General features: G+C 48.9%; 1 protein-coding gene across 2 annotated transcripts in view; it reads left to right on the top strand.

Moving 5' to 3' along the window:
- PPP1R37 (protein phosphatase 1 regulatory subunit 37) overlaps positions 1–23,217 on the top strand; it is a 52,255-nt gene extending 29,038 nt beyond the window's left edge. The window contains exons 3-13 of one of the 2 annotated variants that reach the window (XM_083515782.1): positions 1,114–1,159; positions 2,896–2,996; positions 5,197–5,316; positions 8,317–8,467; positions 10,230–10,385; positions 11,358–11,470; positions 13,599–13,740; positions 13,869–14,035; positions 17,197–18,172; positions 18,429–18,519; positions 20,275–23,217. In XM_083515782.1, coding sequence (XP_083371908.1) covers positions 1,114–1,159; positions 2,896–2,996; positions 5,197–5,316; positions 8,317–8,467; positions 10,230–10,385; positions 11,358–11,470; positions 13,599–13,740; positions 13,869–14,035; positions 17,197–18,172; positions 18,429–18,511 — 2,055 coding nt within the window. In that variant the 3' untranslated portion in view covers positions 18,512–18,519; positions 20,275–23,217. The remainder of the gene's footprint in view (positions 1–1,113; positions 1,160–2,895; positions 2,997–5,196; positions 5,317–8,316; positions 8,468–10,229; positions 10,386–11,357; positions 11,471–13,598; positions 13,741–13,868; positions 14,036–17,196; positions 18,173–18,428; positions 18,520–20,274) is intronic. The other variant, XM_083515781.1, reaches the window with a different exon arrangement.
- Positions 23,218–27,898: the final 4,681 nt, after the last annotated feature.

The following is a 27,898-nucleotide window of genomic DNA, read 5'->3' as shown; positions in this document are numbered from 1 at the left end:
ATAGCGGCTGCCGTTTGGGTGGTTTTAGGAAGTGCTGCTCTCTCTGTTGCTGGAAACAAGCAAAAGGAACAAGATCTTCCAATTCAGCAGCAGAGACCCACTCCAAAGGGCAGGGGTTCCCCAGACGGGGACATTATGGCATGGGACATTATGTCCCATGTCATTGCACAATGGGCAACACCCATTGGCAGGACAAGACAAAGGCCCTCTCTTTTGCAGAACGTGAGAGCTGGGCAGGCCGAGGGAGGGAGAGGTCCCGGTTCAAGTATTTGGGTTCCCAGGAACCTTCAGAATGGTGCCATTTACACACCCAGGGTGTGAAAGAGGGAGGACAATTTTGGCCCCTTATTTTGATTTGAAACCCTTCTCTGAAAACAACAGCTTGGGACAGAAAATCATCAACTGAGCTTTCAGCTCATGTTGAGATGATTGAAGAATTACCAGTAGCAACCAAAATGTCAATGATCATGAACCAGGGCAAGAAAATGAATCCACCTCTACTTGTTTTGCAGGATTTGCGGTGTAATGCGCACACTTGCATTGTATATTTGGGCTGATGAATGAAAACCTCTTTGTTATGAAGTGGCTAGCTATTATCAGTTGCTGGAATGACAGATTTGATTATGTGCATCCCTAGTCATTGTATACATTGGTGTAATGAACTTTTCGCCCTTCTATTAGCTGGGGGGGGGGTTATTATTAAATCTGTTATTAGAAGTGTGCGTGTAAATATGTGCACATCTTTCTTGTTCATTTCTTTTTTAAAAAACGAAAATTGTGTTGTTGTTTAAAAAAGGCCAGTCTCCAGATTGGACCCAGGAGCAGCCCAAACCAGTCCTGGAGAAAGGAGCTACCCCTTATATATCGGGACATCTCCTCTCATCGGACCTGTTCCTAACTTTGGATCTGAACCAAATTGGATCTGAACCAATTTGGATCTGAACCAAATTGGGCTGGGCCTGGATCAGATTGGGAAATGAAAGACGCTCATATTACATAGAGCTTTTGAAACACTGGGCTGTCCATGCTTCCCTTTAGGTCTTCTTCTTCATTATATCTAACCTTTAAGCCGTTCCCTTCCGTGTGTAGTAATTTGCTGTTGCTTTATTGCAGGAATATAAAGACTTGACTCCCAGGATAGAGTGCCTGGATCTGAAAGGTACATATTTCCGTTCCCAAGTCTTCTGTTGACACAGTGCAGATCACAATCATCTTGCCGACACTGGTTATTTCTCTGTGACTGATCCCTCAAACCTTCTATCTGGGAGTCTGTGCTTGAAAATGGTCCCCTTTGGAGATTAGGAGGGGTTGGGGAGAAGGAATGTTCAGTGTTGTAAATGTGAGATCATTCTGCCTAGGCCACAGGTGTTACAACATAGTGTCATGTGCAGATTTGATAAACTCGGAGGTCTTGTTTTGCTGGCAAACGCATGGAAATCTTGCGTTCTGAAGCCAGCTCACTATTTCAGAGGTTTGCCAGCCTGCATCTACTCCCTCCTCCAACCCTCCCCCCCCCCAACAGCACCCCATTTTGTTCACATCCCAAATCCTTTCTCTGGTCCCAGATTTAACATTTGCAATAGCCCGCAAATGTTTGGAAATGAACCAGATTGTGTAACCATGTTTGGCACATGCAAACGGAACACACGGCTGACTCCAAACTAGAGGTGCACGTGGCCCTGATTTGGGGTTACGTGGGGTCATCCCCTCCCTCGCCTCTCCCACTCCCTCACCTGGTTTCATATTTCATAACCAGCGAGTCGCTCCTTCCAAACAGACGAGTGAGCATCCTGTCCGTACTGCGGATACAGGTTGCCGACTTCAGGGCACTTTTACGTACAGAGTTTGCCTGTGAAATTTCTGCTGCCGTTGAGAGGCTAGTCCTACCTAGTGGGCAGGGCGGAGAAGATTGCGAAGGCCCCAAGGCATACAAGGGTGGGGACTTCATTGGAGTGGAAAAGCAAAGCGGTGGCTGAGCAGATGGTATGTGATTGGGCAGGAGGAGGGGAAAGAGCTGCCACTTTGGGTTTGCTGGCTCCTTAGCAGAAATGAAGCCCAGGCCTGCAGTCGTTCTTCATATTTGGAGTACAGCACCAACGATGCTTCGTGGTGCAAAACATTCAGCTTAATGTCCTGGGTTCCTTTGGAGGAAAGGGTGGGATATATGTTTAAGAAATACTGTATTTTTTGCTCTATAAGACTCACTTTTCCCCTCCTAAAAAGTAAGGGGAAATGTATGTGTGTCTTATGGAGCGAATGCAGGCTGCGCAGCTATCCCAGAAGCCAGAACAGCAAGAGGGATTGCTGCTTTAACTGCGCAGCGATCCCTCTTGCTGTTCTGGCTTCTGGGATTCAGATTTTTTTTTTCTTGTTTTCCTCCTCCAAAAACTAGGTGTGTCTTATGGTCTGGTGCATTTTATAGAGCAAAAAATACGGTAGCTCTGCCTTTCCTGTAATATTTAGAACGCCAGTTCTTAGCTCTCATTGCAGCAGGTGTTTTTAGAATGTTCCTATTTAGACTTGCACCATTGTTTAGGGAATAGATGATGAAGTGTCATTAGAAAGTCTGGTTTAAACCAGCCTCCCACCCCGCCCCTGGTTTAAATCATTTTTGTACCCCACCAAGTTGCACCTTAATGCCTGGGTCTCTATAGCCCGGTTGTTTTCCAGTTTTTAATGCAGTGTTTCTCAAACTTGGGTCCCCAGTTGTTGTTGGACTGCAGCTCCCATCATCCCTGACCAGTGGTCCTGCTAGCTAGGGATGATGGGAGTTGTAGTCCAAGAACAGCTGAGGACCCACATTTGAGAAACACGGATGTAATGCATCCTGTGCTTGACAGTGAACCCTTTTAAATGCTGGAGGCTTGCAGATTTACTTTGTCTCTTGTTTTCCAGGCGAGAAGTTAGACTACAAGGCTTGTGAGGCCCTGGAAGAGATTTTTAAGCGCCTCCAGTTCAAAATAGTGGATTTGGAGCAAACGAACCTAGATGAAGATGTAGGTTTGCATGTAACATATAAAGAACTGCCTTTCTTCTCCTCCGCCCCCCCCCCCCTTGTGAACAGTCAGCTGAGCTGAATTCTGCCGTTCTTTAACATGGAGAAACTTACAGTTCAGGGCTGAGTGTTTATAAATAAGGAATGTGGCCTAGTGTTGTCTGTTCCCATCACCAACAGCTCTCTGGCATCTTTGGCAAAGCATTTCCCCAGGCCTGTGGCTGGAGATTGAACCTGGGACCATGTGCACACAGAGCTTTGCTACCAGATCACGGGCCCCTCCAAATGGTGTGACTGGCTCGAGTCCTCAGACTGAATATCTTGACAAGCTGCTCTTCAAAAACTGCAGCAAATTGCTTCCTGAAAGTGGATTCCCAACATTGGCTAGCGATGGCTCTGTCTAGGCTTTGGGGGCCCTCTTCATAAGACACGTTAGTGAGGCCCCTTAATTTGGAAGAGGCAGGGTGTTCAAATCTAAAATCCTGTTGAGCTGCTGGTGGTCACGTAGGGTGAGAGTGGTGGCAGGTTGAGGTGGCCTCACAAAGGTTCGTTCTCATCACTCCCTGGACCCTGTCTAAGGCCTGATCTGCACATTAAATCATAGAATTGTAGAATTGGAAGGTGTCCGAAGGGTCATCTAGTTCAACCCCCTGTAATGTAGGGAAAAGTGAATTGTGCTCCTTCAGAATATAGGTAGGGGGTTGCCATTCTTGAATAACTTCCCTCTTTTAAAAAGCAAGCAAAGCTCCATGCAAGTGGAGAATTGGCACAGCTGGGAGATGGATGAGGTTAAAAACGTCCTCCCTTTTGTGCTTGTTTTCTTCTTGCATGAGGACCTAAATGTGACCACCCCCCCCACAATTCCACCTTGGGATTGTGCCATGTCTTCCCACTCCATCTGTGGACAAGGTTTATGGCCCACTTTGTTAAGATGTACATCCAGCATTAAAACAAAAATAAAAATGACCCCTTCATTTATTAGGCACTTGAAAGTGATGGATGACTGGCTCCAAATTCTCCCTCTCTCCCCCTGCCTGCTCCCTGTTAAAAAGTATAAATCTAGGGCTGTAGTCAGCTAACTTTTACTCAGAGTAGACCCGTTGGAATGAATGAGCCTAAGCTAGTCATGGCAGGTAATTCAGTGGGTCTACTCTGAGTGTCTCATCTTAAATTACACAGCCATCAGCAATGTGTTGTGGTTCCCTCTTCATGCAAATTACGGGAGTTGCATTTGAGTACATCGTGCCAGTTCAGTCTGCTCCTCTCATAGGCTTGTTGATAAGCAAGTCCCAACGCGAAATAACAAATAGTTTGTGGTTGGAAGCATAGAGCAAGACAGGTCTTGTGTTGTCTCCTTGACTTAGTTTACTGGTTTTTCAGTGCTATGACTAGCCAGTTATTTCCCTGGGGGCAGCCTCCAGTCTCCTCCCCCCTCCCACTAGCCCTGAGCTCCACAGTATACAAATTAGACGAACAATACATTTCATTGCAGAACTTCAGAACCAGAAATGGCATTTGAGAAGTAGCGATGAGCAAATACAGCAGGTGCATTCATGAATCGAGGATCAAATTGGAAGAGTTTTGAATTTGATTCTTTGCAGACCTTTACTGCTTGCGGAGTTTCAATGTTCCTACTGCTCTGAAACTTGTGCAAAAGACCTGCTTGCTGTCTCCGGATAGTCTTGCCCTTCCTTCCTCTCCCATCAGTAATACTCAGTAGCTGAGGAAGCTGCCCTGAGGATCATCTAGTCCCACCCCTGCAACGCAGAAATATTCGGCTGCCCCATACGGGGATCGAAGCTGCAACCTTGGCATTATCAGCGCCACACTCTAACCAGCTGAGCGATGTGCTGCACTGTGTTAGGCTGCAGGACCGGGTCAGTGAGGCCTTGTTGCAAGGTGTGCTGCGATTCTGGAAGTCTGCTCCATTTGCACACAGTGAGACTGTCTTCCAAGTAGGCGCATGCAGATTTGGGCTGTGAGCAAGTTGATACTTGGTTTGGATCTACCGCCTTGAAAAAGCGCACCTTTTTCAAGCCACAAAGAGAACTTGTACGTTGTGTAATGTTGTCTTAAAAGATTATCAGTATTGCTGCATGAACTTTGCCCATTTTGCGCCCTCTCTGGGTCGCACCCAGGACAGGCTGCTGCGGCCACACCCTTGCTAACAGTCCTGGTGTTGTTTCTTTTGTTTTTGCCAGGGTGCCTCGGCGCTGTTTGATATGATTGAATACTATGAGTCAGCCACACACCTCAACATCTCATTTAACAAACACATCGGCACACGAGGTTGGCAGGCAGCTGCGCACATGATGAGGAAGGTTTGTATTCATGATTAGAACACATTTCCCCTCTTCTTTCCCCGCCCCCGAAATTGCATTGCTTGCAGTCGTGTTGCAAAAAGAGGGCAAGCGTTGAGCCCGTGTCCTCATTCATGCCCAAGCCCAGTTTCACCGTCAAGCTGCAGCTCCCATTGCCTGGAAATGCCATAAGTTAACATTTCTGGGGCAGTGTTATTGCTCCCTCCCCGCAGCCAAGAGAAAAAGACTTTCCCTCCCTTAGAGTGAGCATTGACAGGTTCTCCACGATTCCATGGGCCCAGCTGTAGATTTCCCTGGTGGAAGAAATTTGTACTGTCTGGTGCCAGTGGCAGACATAGGGACTCCAGTAGGACAGACTATATTAATGTTCCAGCAAAATTACAATTTAAGCAGGCAGCAAATCCTATCATATACACACACCTTGATCTGAAGAGTAAAAGATTCCCTAACTATTTTTAAAAATCCATAGAAATGTGTTGTGACAGTTGTGCCACAGAACTCAGACTAAAAGTAAGGCAGAAATGGAGGGGGAGATATACGTGTCCTTAAGGCAAAGTGGGTTTGTGCTGATTCCTTGAGAGCGCTGGGGAAGCTATTGGAGCTGCGAGAGCTGACTGGGGTTTTTAAAAATCCTGATTTCAGCCCATGCCCTCCATGCGAAAAGGGAGGAGGGCCTTGAGATGAACAATTCCTATAATTTCCAATTTTATTGTTTCCTGCCTGCTTCCCACTCTGTGTGCTTTGCTTTACAAAAGCTTGAAAGAATCTGTTCCCATGTGCAATTGACTAAACCTTGGTGATCCTTTCGTCTGCCTCCCACCTTAGCATTATCTCACTGTTATCTCGATGGCGTCCATTCAGGTGTTGAAACAGACTTTGCTGGCGACTTGATCTATACCTGCTGACCTTTACCAGGCACGAGGAGCTCAGGATGTTTTCCTGAATGGCTTTCGGAACACACTGTGATAAAGCTGGTTCCAGGGTCAAGCAAGGTTCATAGTGGGGAATCTCGTTTCCTGTTAAGTTATGCCAGTCCATTTACTTACGCCATGACCTGCAGTAATAAACCATAGAATAAGTTCAGATTGACACACACCCCTATTCACACCCGCGCTCTGTTAGTTCAGGAACTCAGTGATAATCTCCTGCTTTAACGGGCTTACGGATCTTGCTGTTCCTAGCTGCAAATAGAATAGTTTCCCCAGTGTGGAGTGCTATGCAAAACCTGCACAGCAGAGAGGAATCTTGAATAAGAATAAGAATAAGAATATCTTTATTGTCATTGCCCCCTTCGGGGACAACGAAATTACTTGACTGCTCCATAAAACACTAATTAAACAATACAATATAATACAGCAAGGGAGATTCGATGACTTTCAAAGTCCAGGCTTCCCATTCAGGGCCGAGATCACTCTGGAGAAGAAGCTGTTCTTAAGACGGCTCGTTCTTGTCTTCATCGTCCTGTATCTCCGTCCCGACGGCAAGAGCTCGAAGAGACAGTGACCAGGATGCGATGGATCTTTTACTATGTCCAGTGCCTTCCTATGGCACCTTGTGGCATAAATCTGCTCTAAGGTGGAGAGTGGGCAGCCAACAATGCTCTCTGCTGCCTTAACAACCCTGCACAACCCCATCCTGTCCTGGGCAGTACAGCTTCCGTACCACACACATAAGCCATAAGTGAGCACGCTCTCAATGGCACAGTGATAGAAGGCAAGCAGCAGTTTCTGCGGAAGATGGTTTTTCCTTAGTATTCTCAAAAAGTACAGTCTCTGCTGCGCCTTCTTCACAAGCCCCCTTGTGTTGACACTCCAGGACAGATCCTCTTGTGATTCAATGCCCAGAAATCTGAACGTTGTTACCCTCTCCACACAGACCCCATCAATCAAAAGTGGCTGGACGTTGCTCTTCTGTCTCCTGAAGTCCACCACAAGCTCCTTTGTCTTCCTTGTATTTATGAGCAATCTTGGGCAGGGGCAGGGGCTAACGCTTCTCACCCTTACCACAAGTCTCTTTAAAGTTTTTTCTCTTTAAACAGCGACAGCAGCCTCTGTACCCCATCCACAGCTTGTGCAGCAGGGCTGCCTGATGCCAAGTGCCGGGCCCGGTGGCAGCATAAGGCAGCCCCAGGACTTCCTCCTGGGAGGAAGCGCTAACCCACCCACCCTGCGAGACGGGGGGCTTGATCATCTGAGAAGCCCGCCCCTTCGCTTGTGCAGGGGGTGTGAGCTAACTCTTTGTCTGTTCAGGAGTGCGGGTGTGCGGCTGCTAGCTCCTAAACGGAGAAGTCTACCAGAGCCCCCACCTCCGTCTCCAGCTTGTGCAAGCAGGCAGCCATGCGCCCCTCAACGCAGAAATAGAAACAAGCCGCCTGCCTGTGTGGGCAGCCGAGGGAGGAACAAGCTACATTGGTCTGGCCGACGTAGCTTGTTCTTCCGTCAGCGGTATGAGGGCCAGTGCGAGATGGCTGCTTCACCCGGCGTTATATCATGAGTGAAACCACAAGCTGTGTCCCTCGCCATGGGCTGCAGCTGGGTGCTGGTGGCATGAGAACTCAGTACAGTGGTACCTCGGGTTACAGACGCTTCAGGTTACAGACTCCGCTAACCCAGAAATAGTACCTCGGGTTAAGAACTTTGCTTCAGGATGAGAACAGAAATCGCACGGCAGCAGCAGCGGGAGGCCCTATTAGCTAAAGTGGTGCTTCAAGTTAAGAACAATTTCAGGTTAAGAACGGACCTCCAGAACGAATTAAGTTTGTAACCAGAGGTATCACTGTATACTGATTGTTCTCTCCTGCTGCGCATGTCTGGTCCACTGCATACTCTTCTGGCTGCTTCCAGCCCTTTGACTTGGCTGCGCAACAACCTGCTTTGAGGTGCTGGCTAAGAGCACCTCTGGCTCACGGGCGTTCTGAGCTGAAACGTTGGTTGATATCCAGGTACAGCACCATTCATACCTTTCTATGACCTGACTCTCAACCTTTCCTTCCTTCCGCAGACAAACTGCCTCCAGTACTTGGATGCCCGCAACACACCTCTGCTCGATCACTCGGCACCGTTTGTGGCGCGCGCCTTGCGCATCAGCAACAGCCTGACCGTGCTGCACCTGGAGAACGCCAGCCTGTCGGGGCGGCCCCTTATGTTGCTAGGTGAACAGCTTGAGTTGCCCTCTGTGTACCCAGCCAAACGCCCTTCTCTCTTGCTGACCCTCCGCTTCCATTGCCCCTTTTCCTAATTCCCCGCTGAGAGCTCAGCTTGCTGCTAGCAGGCGTCTTTTCTGCGAGGGCTCCTTGCCTGCCAAAGGCATCCCTCTGCAGCACTGCGAATGTGCCAGCATTGATGGTCATAATGAGGGGCAGAGCGGTCCCCACAGATGCAGGAAGAAGCCCCCTTGTTGCCTTCCCTCATCCCTGGGCTCTTCAGTCTGCCTAGATCCTTGAAAGGCGCAGTGTGGAGGCTCGAGGGGCACCCTTGCCTTGCCAAAGTCCCAGATCCGCATGCAGAGTCCATGATGGGGGGCAGGGGAGGTGTCGAAAAATATAGGGGAGGATTGAATAGGAACCACACATGCTCTGGGTTTGGTTCATCCTGACTCTTCCAAGTATGAAATCCAGGCTTTACCACTAATATTGGACTCCAGTTCCCAAAGGCGCCATTTTTTAAGATTAGCCCAGGTGAGAGATACCAAGAGAAGCAGTATTAAACTTGGGAGAACGAAACGCCCACACCTGGTTTTTTGCATCCTGCTGAAGGCATTAATAATGAATAGGAGCCAGCCTAAAGAATGCTAGCAATAATGGATGAAGTTTGAAAGACAGTCGCCTTCAGTTACGTGCCGCCTAGTGACAAATGCCCAGCTGCGGCTGACCTTGTGCTTTCAGTTCCAGGTGTCTATAAGTGAAGCGCAGGGAGGGGGTTGGTCCTTAAATTCCATTCTCTTCCTCCTCTTGGGTAGCCAGTCTCTACCAGCCAGTTGTGGTCTCTCCGCAGCCCCAGGCAGAAGGCAGGTGGATTGAATGAGAACTCATGGCTTTCAGACAAAGTTCTCTGTATTGGGCAGGACAGGCAGTTCCCCTCCTGAGATTTCGTAGGCTTCCAAGACACCGCTGCCATTTTCTCATACGTTATCTGCCCTTGAAGTGACCCCAGCTTATCTCCTCTTTACTCACTTATTACAGACTTATTAGAACATCTGGTGGATTGTGCCTCTCCTTGCTCCATCCGCATGGGGCAGCCAGTTAGATTTGTCCACCTCGTCTTGTGGGCAGGAACGGGGAGTTGTCTCACTGAGGAAAACGGGAGAAAGACAGCAGACCTCATTATTTAACTTGTTAGTTTCAAACGGTCGGCCAGTTGGCTGGTGGGCTAATTTAGGCCAAGGTCAGATCAAGGGGCAAGGGCCAACTCTCCTCCTTACTTGCTGCTGGCAGACTCATAACAGGCCGAAGCCAAGGGCTTGTCCTGTGAAGGGATGCATCAGTCGCACAGGGGGTCTGTGGCCTGGACTCACATCCGCTGCCCAGCTGGGCAGGCAGAAAGCTCGTTGTCACCTGGGAGGCTCAGCAAGGCAGCCGTTGTTGTTTAGTTGTGTCCGACTCTTTGTGACCCCCTGGACCAGAGCACGCCAGGCACTCCTGTCTTCCATTGCTTCCCGCAGTTTGGTCAAACTCATGCTGGTATCTTCGAGAACACTGTCCAACCATCTCGCCCTCTGTCGTCCCCTTCTCCTTGTGCCCTCCATCTTTCCCAACATTAGGGTCTTTTCCAGGGAGTCTTCTCTTCTCATGAGGTGGCCAAAGTATTGGAGCCTCAGCTTCAGGATCTGTCCTTCCAGTGAGCACTCAGGGCTGATTTCTTTAGCAAGGCAGCCACTTCTCTTTAATTTTATTCTCCCCTTTGTCTGCTTTCCAGCAACGGCTCTTAAAATGAACATGAATTTGCGGGAGCTTTACCTGGCTGACAACAAGCTAAACAGCCTCCAGGACTCGGCTCAGCTGGGCAACCTCCTGAAGTTCAATTGCTTCATACAGATTCTGGACCTGAGGAACAACCACATCCTGGACTCAGGTGAGGGATCCCTGCTTCGGTCTCCCCCCAAATTCTTTGCGAAACCGAGAGGAGGGCTCAGGCTGTGTCTCTGTCTGCAGTGTGCTTAAGAAGAAAGACAGTAGTTGTGGTCTAGGCCAGGGCGGCTCAAATTCTCTTCCAAGAAATGGTCGGGTTCTGTTGTTTGAACACATGTTGTTTGACATCGTTAGATGTCAAGAGAGATAAACTGTTATACAACCTTCTGTAGACACCTGAAGGCAGCCCTGTATTGGGAAGCTTATAATGTCTGGTGTGTTAATTAATATAGTAATATATTTTTATTTTATCTGTGCCAAACTACTCACCAGCAAGAAGTTCTTCTAATTTGGAAGAACAGAGCCATCGGCTACTTAAATGAGTTTGGTTGGCTCTGATCATCTACCTATCAACTGGTTAAATCCTTGAACACATTTAATTTGAAATAAAACGTGACACGTTTAGCAGAACCTCATGTGGGTGTCTTTTGCACATAATGGAAGGCGGCATTGGATATTTACAACCAGATAAAAAGTTGCCGTCTTCAGTTTCCCCCTTCTTAAAAATCCCCCTTCTAACTAGAACCAAAAGAACCAATTGAACTTAACACGGGGAATTTGCACAGCTGTTGCCGTCAGAGGATATAAATCTGATGAGCAAACTGATTTAGCTGTTCCCTAAATCGGACATGCAGAGAAAATGCAAATGTGTTCTTATGGTACTCTCTTCTGTCCTTTTAAACACAAATCCAATGAATGCACAAAATTTTCCCGGCTGCCACTGTGACAGCCGAGTTAGCGGAGCGAGGAGGGAGAGAAAGGGGAGGGGGATTAGTTGAGCCAAGGAAAGTGCCGCCTCCGAAAGCCGATGGTGCCTGGGTATTTGTGTCCGACTGAGCTGGTGTCGCGTCTAGTGAGGGCTGCGAAAAAGGACTCCCCTCCTCCCTCCCTCAACTGCTCGTCATTCGCTTCACAGGCCTGGCGTACATCTGCGAGGGGCTGAAGGAGCAGCGGAAAGGCCTCGTCACCCTGGTGCTGTGGAACAACCAGCTGACTCACACCGGCATGGCTTACATGGGGATGACGCTGGTGAGTCACAGGCAGCCTTGCTGCCCCGGGGCCTCGTTCTCTGGCTCGGGAGCCAGAGGCCAGTCACAGCTCCAGCCCGACCCTTTTCTGTGGGAGCTTTGTTGGGCAACATGTTGGCCCTCTCTGCCCAGCTGATCTGTTATCTGGGGTTTGCGCCTTGGGGCCTCCTGAGTGCAACATGGCAGCTCTGCCACTGAGCTTTATCCTCCTCCTTCCATGTTAGGGGTGGGAACATCTGGCCTGGTGCAGTCCTGGGGGGGGGGTGTCACCAAAGCACACTGCGAGCTGGAAAGCCCAGAGGCAGCTGCACTTGCTGCTTCTCTCTCTCTCCTACCCATCCAGCCCAACTTGGAAAACAGAACCTCCTTTTTCTCCTTCCCGGTATTGAAAACAACAGACAGCTACCAAAAACCATTATAAATCTACGGCTGCTGCTGCTGCTGCCATCTTTAGAATACAGGCGGTGACCATTCTAGGGGCGTCCAGTTGACACACAGGTCCTTTTGCACCCGGAAAAAGGCAGGGTGAGAATGGGACCCCCGCGCGAAATGTCCGCTGCCTGTACTGCGTTCAGCTGTCCCATCTAGAAAAAAAGGGTAATGGAACGCAGGAAGTTGCCTTAGAATCATAGAATTGTAGAGTAGGAAGGGACCACCAGAGTCGTCTAGTCCAGCCCCCTGCAATGCTGGAATCTTTTGCCCAACATGGGGCTCGAACCCACAACCCTGAGGTTTAGAGTCTGAGCTCTGCCGGTGGAGCTATCCCAAGGAGGCTATCCCTTATATTGAGTCAGGCCATGGGTTCTCCCTGCTGCCTGCACTGACCAGCTGTGCCTCTCCAGGGTTTCAGGCAGGAAGTCCTTTCCAGGCTTACATGGCGATGCCAGGGATTGAATTTGGGACTGTCTGCATGCAAGGCTGGTGCTCTTATCACAGAGCTGCAGCCCTTCCCAGAATAGGTGCTGAACAGGACAACTAAAATGGCTTGGGGGCTCAAGGATTTTCCTCCAAGGAACGGCTAATGTTTGCTTTTAGCTGCAAGTGTGTGGAGAGAACGTTTTGTCCCTTTCTCATCACCTGGTGAATTGGATTGGCTGTAGTTAAGAGACAGAAAATATTTCATACAACTCTCTTGTATGTTGGACCTGCTTTGGGTTTCAGTGGGTCTGCCTTCTACCCTCCTCACAGCTGTGGATTTGGGAGTAGGGAGGAAGGGTGAGGTCCCTGCTGAATGGGGGTTAAACTTCAGCCAGTTGCCAGTTCTCTTACGAAACACGGAGTTTATTTCCCACTTGGGTGGCCAGAATCCTGCACAGAGAGCCTTGCAAATTCTCGGGCCATGTGAGCACCAGCAGACCTGAGGACAGAGTGACTCAAAACCCAGATTGTGGAAAGCCCTTCCCACAGAGGTGCATTTGGCCCCCAAACTTGTATGTGGGTTTTAAAAACTACTCATTTTGGGCTGTACCTTCTACACATAAGGCCTTCATTGTTAGAACAGCCGTTCCTCTTAAAAGAGCTCTGTATGTATGCAGGAATTCTGTATGGTGGGTCTCATGTCCATGCTGCTGCCATTATCAATTAAAAAATCTGTTGTGTGAATTGTGTCTTTAGACCACAGGCCCGGTTCACGGGTGAGGCTAAGTGAAACCATGACTTTGTGTGAACAGGTGAGCATGTGGGTTTCTGGACAGGCAGTTGCAGCCTCCTCGGTTCTCTGTTTGATTCTGTTGCTGGGAGCTAAGCCGTTGTTTGTCTTAGCGTGTCTTTCAAAGCTCGACTCATTGTTCGTCTCACTCCAGACAGACCACAAGGTCATTACCAAGGTGTGTTTCTTGATTTACAGTTCATGGTTTGCCTGAAGGAGACAAAGCGTGAGCTCAGGTTTAGACAACATGCTAATCCTCAAACCGTGGCATAGCTCGCAGTAGTAACAGGACCAGAGGAGGGACAAAGCAACTGCGGTCTCCTCTCCGGGAGCTTGCAGACTCACTGGACGGGGCTGATCCCTGGTTTGGGTCAGTGCTGTGTGCAAATTGAGCCATTGTGAGCTGCCTTGAAGTGGACTAAGCCCCCAGAGGCATTCAGTAAACGAGCAACAAACCAACATTTCCTGTTTACATCTCCAGCCTCACACTCAGAGCCTGGAGACCCTGAATCTGGGACACAACCCCATCGGCAATGAAGGTGTCCGCAACTTGAAGAACGGGCTCATCAGCAACCGCTCAGTGCTGAGATTGGGCTTGGCGTCGACCAAGCTGACGTGTGAGGGTAAGCCAGGCTACGCAGCCTCCCCGGGTGCTCAGGCAGCTCTCTGTCTTTTCCGAGGGCAGAGCAGCCGCCACAGGTTCAGCCCCTGCCTTCGCGTGGACTCACTGGCTGTGTCTCTTGGTGCCCAGGCGCTGTGGCAGTGGCGGAATTCATCGCGGAGAGTCCCCGGCTGCTTCGGCTGGACCTTCGGGAGAACGAAATCAAGACCGGAGGGTTGATGGCCTTGTCTTTAGCCCTGAAAGTCAATCACTCGCTGCTCAGGCTGGACCTCGACAGGGAGCCCAAAAAGGAATCGGTGAGTCTGTGCTGTGCTTCTGTTGCAGACCGAAGGAAGCGGCTGGGAAAGTCAAAACCCTCCTGAGATGGCCTAGTTTGATTTTCTGCTCATATTAGGCATGCAGGGAGTGCTGGAACCACCAGGGGTGCCCCTGGAGCCTTCAGTCCACACCTAGCCCACAAAACTGTAGAGTTGGAAGGGATCCCAAGGGTCAACCTCTGCTTAAAAACCTCCAAGGAAGGAGAGTTCACAGCCTTCCAAGGGAGTCCGTTCCGCTCTCAAACAGCTTTTACTGTCAAAAAGTTTTTTCTGGATGTTTAGTAGGAATCTCCTTCCTTTTAACGTTGAATCCGTTGGTTCAAATCCTACCCTCTGGAGTGGGAGAAAACAAGCTTGCTCCATCCTCCATGAGATATTCCATTTAGATATTTGAAGATGGCTGTCCTATCTCCTCTCAGCCTACTCTTTCCCAGGCTAAACATACCCAATTCCCACAACCGTTCCTCATCAGGCTTGGCTTCCAGACCCTTGATCATCTTGGTTGCCCTCCTCTGCACATATTCCAGCTTGTCAACATCCTCCTTAAATGCCCAGAACTCGCTTTTTAGGCTGTTGTGGGTCAAGGCTCTCAGCCTTGCACGAAATGGGGTGATTTTGTGTACACCACCCTGAGTCCCACTAAGACAGGTTGGGATAGAAACATCAAAGCAGAAGCAAAAAGGGTCTTTTGAAAAAGTGGGGGGGGGGGAGGAGTTTGGCTGGGAGCAGGAGATGGTATGAAGATGGAACAGGGTATTTTATAAAGGGCGGAAGCCACACACCTTAGCATTTACTCAGCAGTGTTCTCTGCATGGAAACAGAATGGCTTAGCCATGTGCTTTCCTGGCACCTCACGACCAAACACATAAACACTCTTGACGTCTACAGGTGTCTAAATAGCTGCTTGGGAGCTTGTGGCAAATGCCTTCGTGTGGGCAGCTGTCTCCTGTTCCCAGCGATGTATATTTCCAGGCCCCACAAGCATCCCTCTCTGACAGCACACTGCTGTTGCTACTGAGCTGCCTTCATTTGAAATGCCGCGTTGTAAAAGCTTTCTGTGTCGCGAGGCAGTAACATGATTCCGCCTGTCAGGGAGCAAAAGCCTTTGTCCGAGCCACACGATACCCACCGTCTCACGTTTCCGTTGCTATAGGTCGGTTTTGCTGGCGTAGCTTTGGCTCCGCACGTGGCGTGTGCCAGCGCAGCCAGCCAGGTAAGCCTGCTGCCTCTCCGATAAACCTTCCGCTCCAGAAAAATAGAGGCCCAGTGCCTGGCACTGTCACAGGTGTGCTGTAGGCAGGTAGAAAAACTCCACTTGTGTCAGGCATTTGGCTTCTCTTTGTCCCTTCCCACTTGTGGAAGGCCTTCCCCGTGTGGAAGAGCTGTGGCGCAGTGGCAGAGCGCATGATTTGCACGCGGAGGAGTCCAGGTGCAGCCTCCAGTGTCTCCCATGTGGAGATGGGAGAGACTCTGCCTGGAACCCTGGCGAGAGCTGCTGCTAGTCAGTGCGGGCGATACTGATCTAGGCACACCGATAGCCAGACCAGCTTCCTGTGGTCTGTCACGGTACTGTTGGGCAAGGGATATCTGGAGTAAGTAATTGACTATTGTCAAAAGTACACCTGCAAGTTAGGAAAATGCAGATCTGTCAGTCCGACGTCTCTCAGCTACTCCCAGGTGTGCACTCGATGAGGCAGTTGTAGCCACAGAGAGGCCCACGAGAGATGCATCCCCACCATTGAAACTTGCCGCAGGGAGAAAAGAGGCACATCAGCAAAATCAGGAAGAACTTTCTGGCAGTAAGCGCTGTCCGACTGTGGAACGGACTCTCCTTCATTGGGAGTTTTCATGCAGAGGTTGGATGGCCATCTCTTGTGGATGTCTTAGTTGAGATTCCTGCGTTGAGGAGGGTTGGGCTAGAGGACCTTCGGGATCCCTTCCAATTCTACAATCTATGATGTTTGATGAGCGTTCAAATGTGTGTTTTCTCCTCCCCCTGCATTGCCTATGAAGGTCCATACTTTGCAAGAGGCTTCTGTGTGTGTGTAATTTGTCTGGGGCCACAGTGGTCTTTTGATTCCGTCCAGCATAAAAGCTCTCTGATTCCATCCAACCCACGCAGCATCTGAGCTCAAGCAGGCAAGGCCGAACTCATCAAACGCCCACCTTCAGGCTCTGTGTCAGCTTCCCTTACAACGGTGGTTGGGACCCTCAGACTCTTGGGCCCCAAGCCTTTCTGTCTGCCCCATGCCACTCTCCCTCTACCACACACAACCCTCCCAGCCTATTCCCTAGTGGCCCCATTTCCTTTCCTCCTGGGATGTTTTGCCTAAGCTGGAAAATGTCCTTGAGCTCTGACAAAACTTGCTTGCTTGATGGACTACATGGAATTGGCGGAAATGACTGGCAGAATCCGAGACCAGGGAGAAGAGTCGGTGGAAGAAGATTGGAGGAAATTTAAAGACTATTTACAGAAATATTGCAAAATTAAGGAATGTTAGAATGATGTTGGATTGAGGTTAAGTGGTTTCTAGCTGTAATGGTTTAAAAGAATATGGAAAAATTGGATTTTTAATAGGTAAAAATTTAATGTTATAATATATTAAGATTAAAGATCAGGATAATAAGGAGGGAAAGGAATTGCTGAACTAATAAATTGAACTGGAATACAAAAAAGGGAGGTATGAGGAGGTCCGGGAAACAAGTAAATGAAAGATAAGTGATGTAAAGATGGAATTATTTTTAACTGTTTTTTATTTCCTATTTTTTCTTTTTTTTCTTTTTCATTATGTAATATTGTGAAAACTTTAATAAATATTTATATATATATAAAAAAGACAATACTTGCTTGCATGGAATCATAGAATCATAGAGTTGGAATAGACCACAAGGGCCATCGAGTCCAACCCCCTGCGAAGATAGAGAGGAGGTGCATGAATATGTGGGGAAACTAACCTGGCATTGAAAGATAAAATTCCTTGCTTTGCCAACTTTGCCTCCCCCCCCCCGAAAGTTGTCCAGGAGGCTGTGGGCCCCTCAGGCTGAAAAATGTTTTGCGTACCCCAGCTTTACAATAAATGGTGCCCCTGTGCCTTTCAGCTGCTGTGCCGCTCACGCACCCGCCTTTCTCCCTTTTGCAGGTGAAGAGCTTTATCGAGACGCAGAAGGCCCTCTTGACGGAGATCCAGAACGGCTGCAAGCGCAACTTTGTCCTTGCCAAAGAGAAGGAGGAGAAGGAGCAGCAGCTCCAGCAGTCCGCCTCCATGCCCGAAATCACCATCACGGAGCCCCTCGAGGAGGGGCCGGTGGAGGACGAGGGGCAGAACGGCGACATGGCGCCCACGCCGGAAGAGGGGGAGGAAATCAGGGAGGTGCCGCCCTCCCAGGAGAATGGGGAGGCCGACAAGAGAGCTGGTGGCGACGACGAGTCCTCAGACTCCGATTCGGACACAGACGAAGAAGAGGATGAGAAGCTGGTGATGAAGGCTCTCCCGCCGTCGCCTCAGAAGCTCAGCAGCCCTGATCACGCGGGCGACTTGCCCAAGCCACCTTCCCCCCCAAAGACCAGCGGTGTCCTTAGCCCCGAAAGCAGGGTGCTGCCCCCCTTGAACACTACGGAAGAAATAAAATGTGAATCTCGATTGGGAGTCACCAGTGGGCCTCCAGCCCAGGCCAGCTCTCCCGGGAACGAGAGGAGGATTGCGGTCTCCAGCCCTGGGCGAGGCCACAAAATATTTGTCGTTACGCGGGTGGAGAGCCTGCCGGAGAAGGCAGCGCCAGGGGGCGCCGATACGCGGCAAGAGGGGAGCCCTCTTCCTCCACAGGCTTCTCCGCCAAAGCCCAGAGACCCTCCAGCCCCGCAGGCTCAGCCAGCAAAGACTGAATGCTCAGACGGACAAGCGACTGAGGCTGTTCCCGAGAGGGCGGCTGGCTCAGAAACCCCTCCCTCCACACCAAGCCCTGTTTCGGGGGCAGAAAAGATGAACTCTGGGCCGTGTGAGAGCGCTGTTCACAGCTCTCTGCTGCCCAACGGACTAAGGATGGAGTTTGTTCATGCACTACCAGATGCTCCCTCAGGGCATGATGGGAAAATGGCCAGTTGCTCTGTAGAACATGGTAAGCACATAGAGAGAGAGAGAGCACACTTTGCATTCTGGGAGGGGCGTTTATATAGGGTATCAAACAGACCCTACTCTTATTGTGTCAAGGAATGAAACCGGGGGGGGGGGGGGCTCAGTCTTGCCTCCTAAAAGGCAGGTGACTATGGATTTCACAGGTATTTTGAACGCAGAAGCAAAGGCCAGGTTTAGACACCCCTTGGGAGCAGGGCGAGGACCTGGCTGACTCTCTGCCTTTCCACTCTGCTTTCCAGAGCTAAACTGTTCCAAGAACGAGAAGGAGCTGGAGGAATTACTTTTGGAAGCAAGCCTAGAGATGGGGCAGGAGCCAATGTGACGCTTTAGGTAAGGGAGTTGCGTGTCAAAATGGGCAGAGGGAATATGCTGTCTGCTAAAAGAGGGGGCTCCAGGAAGGATAACATGGGGTTGGGGCAGGAGCTCTTCCTCCCTGCATTGCTGCACCAGCAGAATGTCACCTAGAAAGCATTAATCCTGAATACACTTAAGCAGGAATCAGGTCCCGCTGGCTTCAGTGAGATTTTCACTTTCTAAGTAAGTAAGCTTTAGCACAGGTTTTCCCAAAATTGGGCTTTTGGACTACAGCTCCCATCATCCCTAGCTAGCAGGTCAGGGATGATGGGAATTGTAGTCCAAAAACAGCTGCAGACCCAAGTTTGGGAAACACTGCTTTAGCAGAATCTGGTGACTGACCTGAGCATTTTGAAAATTCAAGCTTGGTGTGCCTATCTAGTCAAGCTTCTCAATCTCATGGAGTTAGAAAGAAATCTGGGTGGTGTTCAGGTAAATATATTTACCTAAAATGTATATATTATATATATTTACCCAAAACGTATATAATACAGCACAGCAAGAGGAGGAGGGAAGTGTTTGTGAGGGCTGAGAATGGGGAGGGCAGGATACTTGAGCTACTGTTAGAGTAGTGGTATTTCTAGATGGGGATAACCTGAAATACATGCTTATTATTCAATATATTGCTGGATGGGGAAGCAGAAGCAGTCAGCGTGGTGCTAACATCCCGGGACAAATTGAAGGGAGTAACCTGAATGTCCTGAATGGGGTAACTGTGCCCCTGAAGGACCAGGTGCGCAGCCTGGGAGTCATTTTGGACTCACAGCTGTCCATGGAGGCACAGGTTAAATCTGTATCCAGGGCAGCTGTTTACCAGCTCCATCTGGTACGTAGGCTGAGACCCTATCTGCCTGCGGACTGCCTCGCCAGAGTGGTGCATGCTCTGGTTATCTCCCACTTGGACTACTGCAATGCGCTCTACGTGGGGCTACCTTTGAAGGTGACTCGGAAACTGCAACTAATCCAGAATGCAGCCAGACTGGTGACTGGGAACGGCCGCCGAGACCATATAACACCGGTCTTGAAAGACCTACATTGGCTCCCAGTACGTTTCTGAGCACAATTCAAAGTGTTGGTGCTGACCTTTAAAGCCCTAAACGGCCTCGGTCCAGTATACCTGAAGGAGCGTCTCCACCTCCATCATTCTGCCCGGACACTGAGGTCCAGCACCGAGGGTCTTCTGGCGGTTCCCTCACTGCGAGAAGCCAAGTTACAGGGAACCAGGCAGAGGGCCTTCTCGGTAGTGGAACGCCCTCCCACCAGATGTCAAAGAGAACAACAACTACCAGACTTTTAGAAGACATCTGAAGGCAGCCCTGTTTAGGGAAGCTTTTAATGTTTGATGTATTACAGTATTTTAATATTCTTTTGGAAGCCGCCCAGAGTGGCTGGGGAAACCCAGCCAGATGGGCGGGGTATAAATAAATTATTATTATTATTAGTATTATTATTATTATTATTATTATTATTATTATTATTATTAAGTTAAGAATGGAAGGGGGCTGAAGAGAATTGTAATGAAATTTTCTTTAAGGCTTTCAAACACCACCACCCCTTTTCAAGGCAGGTACATTGAAAATTTAGCACTGTGCCATTTTCATGAGTCGGTAAGAAGCCGGTGATTTTATAATTAGATATGGGTCTATATCTGCTTGCGTTGCCCTCCCACTCTGGTCTCCCGAACCTCTTTCTTGCTTCCCTCCCCACCTTCTCCTTTTCTCTCTCTTTCAGTTCTGGGCCATTCCGCATCCAATGGGGTCTCTTTGGGGAAGCACCTGCCTAGCTTTACCTCCTCCCTTCACCATGTGATTCCGAAAACAACACCACCACCGCCCCCCTGACTGCCACACAGAGGCAACGTGACAAGCGCCGCCCGTCCCGTTCCCCCGAACGGCATCCATTTCCAACTGTGACCATTTCCCCTGCCGCCGCCACCCCTTTTCTCATTCTCGAAGTCTTCCCTCTGATAAAAGATGTTCTGTTTTGGGGGGGGGGGTCAGGATTCAGGAAACAGAAGAGCCGAGGAGACCTTGACCCAGGAGAAGAGCTTCCTTCAGGGCGAACTCTTGACATCTCTTGCTGCTTTGGTGTGTCTCCCTGGAACTCTTGCCAGGAGGGGGGGAAACTCAACAATGTTTTTGTTTCGTTTTTTCCTTTTGCAAGGGGATGCCCCTTGCAAGTGATTTCACAAGGCAGAGAGGCTGTTTCGCGGACTCGGGTCGTTGGCACCGCCTCTCTCCAGTCTAACTGGGAAACTTTAAAAGGAAAAGGGCGAACACTACAGATGAACAGGGCCCTGTGTGCTTGCTTTGTGTGTGTCGCGAGCGCCGCAGGTCCCAGTAGGTCCAGTTTTCCACGAATGCTTGGGGAGGAGCAGGCCTCTCCTGGGTCGCGCTGGCTGAGAGCGCCGTAATGCTGTAGCTCCCTTGCCGAGCAAGACTATTGAGGCTGTTTAACCCGCAGCACAGACTACTATTTATTTTTATTTTCCAGTTTCTCTTTCCCCACCCACCGCCCTCCCTTACTTGCGTCTCCTTGTTTGTTTGTCTTTTCTTCGGTGTCTGTTGAACAGAATGGGAACAGTTTTTCCTCCCGCCTTTTAACCTCCAACCACCTTAAAAAAAGGAAAAGGATCTCTGCTTCCTCCCAATTTGCAGAGTGCACCAAATCGGGAAGCCACCAAGAAGCTGCTTTTCCCTGGTGAAGTTGTTTGAAGTAAGCTGAGAGAGAGAGAGAGAGAGAGAGAGCGCCCCGGTGTGTGTGTGTGTGTGTGTGTGTGTGTGTGTGTGTGTGATGCCTTCTTGTGCATTGATGGGCAACCTTTGCCCACTGCCCACCAATAAGAGGAATGCGGTGGCTTCGACTGATCCGGCTTCTCCTCTCCTTCTGCAGAGAGAACGAGGCAAACTCCTCGCATCTCTCCTATCAAGATTTGTTCTTCAAGCCATACCGTGCCGAACTTTTGGACGATGGGGGTGATACTGTGTATGGCTTGACTGTTGAAGTAGCGAATATTTTAACTGACCGTAAAACTACATAAATGGCACGTTTATGAAGAGGGCAGGGTGGTTCTCTTCTCTCCCCCCCCCCTGTTTTGTTCACCCCATGCGATAAAACTGACGTGAGAAACTTCTTAGGATGCTGCTGATTTGGGGGGCAGTTTTCATCTTTTATTGTTAATTTGTTCTTCAAAAAGTTGTAGGCTTTCCCACAGTTCCTGTGCGTACATCAGCTGTGGACAAGGACCCAGCTGCAGTGATAAGAGTGTTATCTTGCTATCACCAGGGCCTTGCGGGGTCCAAAATCACTACTTTTGTAGAAGGAGGTCGAATCCCTCACAACAGCACCCCTATCCCACTCCCTGGAACTTCGATTTCCTTGAGAAAGGGGGGCAAACGCACCACCAGTTGAAACGCGAACTGCTCTCCCAAGTTTTGCTCCACAGAGGAAATGCTCCAGGCTTTGTGGGTCTCCTGGCCGGCCGAAAGCGGGGAGGAGGTGGGTTGCTGCAGAAAGCGTATTGCTAGAGGGTGGGTGGGGGTTGATTATTTTATTTCTCAGGGAAGGACTTTTTTGCAGCCAAAAAAATACCTGGGATTGCGGGGGAAGCCGGTGGAGCCAACAGTGCAGTCCCTCCCCCTGCCCCCCCCCTCCGGTGGTGCATTGAGACCCAGCGGAAGAGATCCCAAAGGATATTACGAGAAGCTCCGCAAAGACCAGGTTCAAATGGCCTCAGAGATTAGCTCCGATAGGCAAGGTTTCTTCCAAAACAGAAGAAGCTTGCCTGTCAAGATGGGAAACCAGGACTGATGCTTTCGTATGTCGCCAGTAGGACGAGAGGCGGGGCAACCAGCCCCTTTGCATGGGGAAGTCTGTGTTGTAGGACGACAGGTGTAAAAACAAGGGGCCGTCTTTTTTTGTTCCGAGCCTAGGTGCGGCGGGAAGAGTAGGCCCTTTCTTTGGGCCCTTACCTTCTTTTCTCACGAAATCCCGCTGGGATCACTCGACTCTAACCCTGGTTGCTAGCAGGAAAGGAAGAAAAAGGAACACGCCTCATTCTCCCTACGCGATGGACTACTTTCCTCCTGTTGACACGGAACGAGATCTCCGCAGGAGATTTGCGGTACTAACCCCGAAACGGAAGCGAAAAGGAATCTCTCTCTTTTTTGTACAGACTTAGCAGAGGAACCGTTTTCTCCGCCGCAACACCCTCTGAAAATGTGGGGTGGGGGGGAGGGTGGCAGCTGTTGGGTAGAAATAGAACTTTATGCTTTTTACTTTATTATTATTTTTCTTAAGTGCAATAAAAATCTTATCAGGGAGCTTGAGAGGGCACTTTTGCTGCATGGAAATTCAGGCTGGAGAGGCAGGAGGGAGAAAAACAAAAACTTTGTGTGCCCACCATCTGCTTGACCATGATTCCTTTTCTCTCTCTCTCTCTCTCTCACACACACACACACCCTGACACACAGACACACATGGAGTTTTTGCTGCGTTAACACTACATTTACAGAAAAGAAGATGGCGCCAGTTTGATCTTGTGTTCCTTTTCCTCCCTCCCCCATTTTTTTTTATTTTTTATTTTTGGCTAAAGTTTGTCATTTCTGTTTCGTGTGTGTGTGGAGTTTTATTTTTGTTGAAACTGTCTTCTATTAAATGAAAAGCTGCATTCATCACGTGGCTTCTCTCAGTCTCTTTGGGGGAAGGGGGTCCAAAGCACAATCTGCGTTCTTGCCCCATGTCGCAGTCACATTTTGCCAGCAAAGCGGACGCCAAATGAGCGGTGTTGTGAATTGAAAAGTGTGCCGAGGCTGGCTTGGGTCTCTGCACAACATCCTTCTTATTTATGTATTGCCGTTGGGTGACAATGTGCTTTTACAGAGTGACGTAAGCAAAAAAAAAAAAAAAAAAAAAGAGAGAGGCCTGAGCCCTCAAAATCTTCCAGCATGATTTATCAATGGGAGAGGAAGGGAAAGGAATTGTGCATACTGAGATTATATTTTGGTGTAGAATGAGAGGACTCTGCAGGTTAAACTATGAGCTTCAGAAGAAACTTTGTTTTTTTGTCTCTGGCTTTCCCAAAAGCTTGGAGAGACGCTGCAATTTCATCGCCTGGCTGCACAACAGCTTTGCTAGTTCTCCCTCCACCCAAATGCGTTACGCATCCACATTCATCCTTAAACTTTTGCTTCCAAGCCTATTGGGCACTGCAGTTGTTTGGTGTGTTTTTTTTGCTTGTTAGCGTTTGGGCAAATAGGTCTGAGAAGAGATTAGGGATTGGAGCAATGAGCCCTGACCCTTTGCAAAGGAATTGATGCCTCTGAAGCTGGGGACACATTGTGCACTTGCGCAGTTCCGAGGGAAGGAAGTAAAAGGGGGCGGGGTGCTTACTTGCCAGACGAGAGACGCCAGGAAAGCAGTTTGAGGAAGAGATCAGCAGGCAAGGTGTAGAGCTTTCCTACCTTCCCTTTCTAATAAAAGCAATAATCTACCGGACTAGCACCCTCTGGTGTAAGAAAGGTAGAACTGTCAGGAAGCCAAAGGAAAAGATGGCAGAGTGAATTCCTCGTGACGTAGTAATACTCATATGCAAGCTTAAGTTTTTATTTTATTTTAAACTCCTCTGAAACTTCTTCCTGCCATCAGAAAGGTGGGGTCCTGCTCACGTGCTTATCTCTGATGCATGTTTTAAAAGTGCATTCTGAAATAAACAAGCCTGTTTCGTTTTTTGCTTTTTTTTGTAAATCCTCCCCCCACAAAAAAGGAAAATATTGCCACTGCCTGGATAGCTCAGTTGGTTAGAATGGGGTGATGATAACGCCAGGGTTGCATGTTTGATCCCCGTATGGCACAGCTGTGTATTCCTGCATTGCAGGGGGTTGGACGAGGGGATCCTTGGAGTCCCAACTCCACAATTATAGGGCCTAGAAATATAGAGGGTGGTGCTGCGAGTTAAACCACAGAGCCTAGGGTTTGCAGATCAGAAGGTTGGCGGTTCGAATCCCCACCACGGGGTGAGCTCCCGTTGCTCGGTCCCTGCTCTTGCCAACCTAGCAGTTCGAAAGCATGTCAAAGTGCAAGTAGATAAATAGGTACCACTCTGGCGGGAAGGTAAACGGCGTTTTCCTGTACTGCTCTGGTTCTCCAGAAGCGGCTTAGTCCTGCTGGCCACATGACCCGGAAGCTCCCTCGGCCAATAAAGCAAGATGAGCGCCGCAACCCCAGAGTCGGCCACGACTGGACCTAATGGTCAGGGGTCCCTTTACCTTTACTGCAGGAGTAAGGACTTAAAACATTGCTTAGCTGGAGCAGAGCAAGATTCATCAGCTCCAGCTATTCTGTGTCCAGGCAGATGCTCAGGAGATTGGGGCATACAAGAAGACTCCTGTATCTGGATCGCACCAAAGGCCCATACAGTCCAACGTCATGTTCTCACAGTGACCAACCAAATGCCCCAATGGGGAGCAGGACCCGGTCAGGACCTGAATGCCACAGTGCCCCACTCCACAATTGCGATTCCTCTGCAACTGGCATGGGAGGCAGAGAATAGCCATCCTGGCTGGTAGCCATCGATAGCCTTTCCCTCCATGAATATGTCAAAATCCTCTTTAAAGCCATCCAAGCTGGAGGCGGCCACTACATCTTAGTGGAGCGAATTTCATAGTTTTAACCAAGTGCCGCGTGAGAAAGTTCATTTGTCCGCCTGCCCCCAGCCTTCATGGAGCATGGGACAAACTTGTGGTTTGCTTTTTTTAAAAAAGAGATCCTATTCTGTCTTCTAGTTGACTTCTCATATGGTATTCATACCCTCTCCTGTTTTTTATTTATTCCTTCCAATTCTATGATTTGTCTCAGTGAAGATCCTCTCTTAAAGGCACGTTAACTCTTGTCCGTGGGAAACAACTCCAGCCTCCTGACGTGGCTGATGTTTTCAGCTCCTGGATTTGGCCTAGAGAGGACGGGGGCTTGCAGGGAGGGCTTGCTCATCGTCCCCCAAATCTGAGAAGGCATCGGGTTGGGGGGGACACACAAGGCAGGGGAGCAGCTTGGAAGATAGGAAGGCTATATCAGGTCATGTAGCTCTGTAGTAACCACACAGACCGGCAGTAGCTCTCCAGATTTCATTCAGAGAGGAGTCTCTGCCAGCCGTGCCTAGAGACGTAGGGGATTGAACCTCGAACCTTCTGCATGCAAGGCAGCAGCTGTTCTACCTTAGAGCTGAGGCCCTTCCCCTCTCTCTTTTAGGGTTCGAATGTGGAGGCTCCCTACTCCCCACCCCCGTTACAACTGGAAACTCCTTTGGCCGATCATACGCTTGCAAGCTACCTTGAATTCCTGAGTGGCGGAGAGGTGGGATATGAAACAAGGTTCGATTCTTGCCAGAGTCCCATTGATGGATTGTTTTGTGGGCATCAAGGATGTCCCAGAGCACCAGTGAATCTTCTCTCTCTTTTTTTGTAGATACCAAAACTGTCATTCCAGCACTTTGGTGGGAGGAGAGAATAATTTCTTCCTGTTGATTTTGGGAAAGCTCGCCCTTGGTTCTGAGCTAGTTTTATTTATTAAACACGAAAAGGAAATCCCAGGGAATCTGTGTTCATGCATTTAACTATTTATACCATGTTCGGTTGAAATAAAGTTTCCCTTCTGACATAGGTTGGGCTTGTGCGTTTCCCTGTTTCCGCTATTATTATTCTCAGGGGGGTTAAGTTTGCACATATCGACAGCCTCGGATGGAGGAACCCACTCTACGAATCCCAGAGGTTTCTCTGGCTCAAAGGTTTGTTGATTTGGATTTTCAAGTAGATATTATTATTATTATTATTATTATTATTATTATTATTAGGCAGAAGCACTCCCAGCACTGTACGCATTGGTAAGGTTTTTCTCCTGTGTTCTTTTGTGCATTGTCCAGTGGGTATTCTGATGGAAGCTGAATCATCTTAGTTTGAGAAGTGTCCCACAGAAACACAGAGGCTTTGCTGGTGAAAGGGGAGACTCTGAGACATAGTTTTGAACATTTTTTTTTTATTCAGCTCTGAGAAGGAACAGGAAACACAGAACACAATGCCCCTTTGTGTTGAGGACCTTAACACACACATACTCATTCATATATATATATATATATATATATATATATATATATATACACACACACACCGTATTTTTTGCACCATAACACTCACTTTTTTCCTCCTAGAAAGTAAGGGGAAATGTCTGTGCGTGTTATGGAGCGAATTCCTGCGGGTGGGGGGGGGGCATCTGCTGCAGTCGTGAGCAGAGGATCCATGGTTCCCCTTCCTTCCCTCCTCCGTGGTTACAAAGCATGGATCCACATGGATCCTCAGGATTTTTGCATTGGGCTACTCCTAACTCACTGTCAGATCACATGTCTGTGGCCACAGCATGAACCACAAAAATCATATATCCACTATTTCATTTAGAATATTTTTTTCTTGTTTTCCTCCTCTAAAAACTATGTGCGTGTTATGGTCTGGTGCGTGTTATAGAGCGAAAAATACGGTATATATTCTCTCTCTCTCTCTCTCTCTCTCTCTCTCTCTCTCTTTCTCTCTCTCTCTCACACACACACAGAGGTTTCCAGCTTTCTGCCACATGCTTGTCATTCTCTAGCCACAAGACCAAAACATAAGGCCAGGGCGAAGCTCTTGGGCAGATGGAGCCATCTCAGCAGCTCCCATTGAATTCTGTGGGATAAATTAAACTAGCTACAGTCTGGCTTGTGTGCAAAACTTGCTCTTGAATCCACATAGGTATCGTTCGTGGCAGGAACAAGCACCATCAGCCCTCAGCCTATGCATTTGCTTTCCTCTATATTACTGAATGGGTATCATTCCATCTTTATCAACTTGCTGCTTGTTCTGCCTGAAGGGTGATCATTATTATTTACATTTTCACATATCATTATTATTATTTTTTATTACTTCTAATGAGGGAAAAGCAGGGGGAAGCCACCAGTGCAAATTGAGAATACAATAACCACCAATACATCCGTCTCAATCTAAACGTATCAACCATAGAATTGTAGAGTCGGGAGCCCCAAGGCTCAATATCCGTTGGGAGAAAGGGTTAACCCTCCTTCCCCAGAGCTGTGGCTCTGCTCCAAATCTCACTCCCGATGCTGCGAGGAAAATAAAATGATACGGAGATCCGATGAGAGATTGCTCACATCCTGTGGACATCCTGTGCGGACAGTCGAAGCAGAATGATGAGTAAAATGGTTTGTGTGTATTGCAGGGTTACTCCAGGGCAAAGAATCTACCTTGGGTTGATTCGTGGAGGTGCAGGACTTTTGAGGTGAAAGAAAGCCTAGTTTTGCCCCTGGAGCTGGCTA

This window comes from Podarcis liolepis (genome assembly GCF_965112155.1).
Source record: "Podarcis liolepis genome assembly, chromosome: 7".
Taxonomy (NCBI): domain Eukaryota; kingdom Metazoa; phylum Chordata; class Lepidosauria; order Squamata; family Lacertidae; genus Podarcis; species Podarcis liolepis.
The sequence above is the reverse complement of the archived record's forward strand: the minus strand, read 5'-3'. Positions and strand labels throughout refer to the sequence as shown.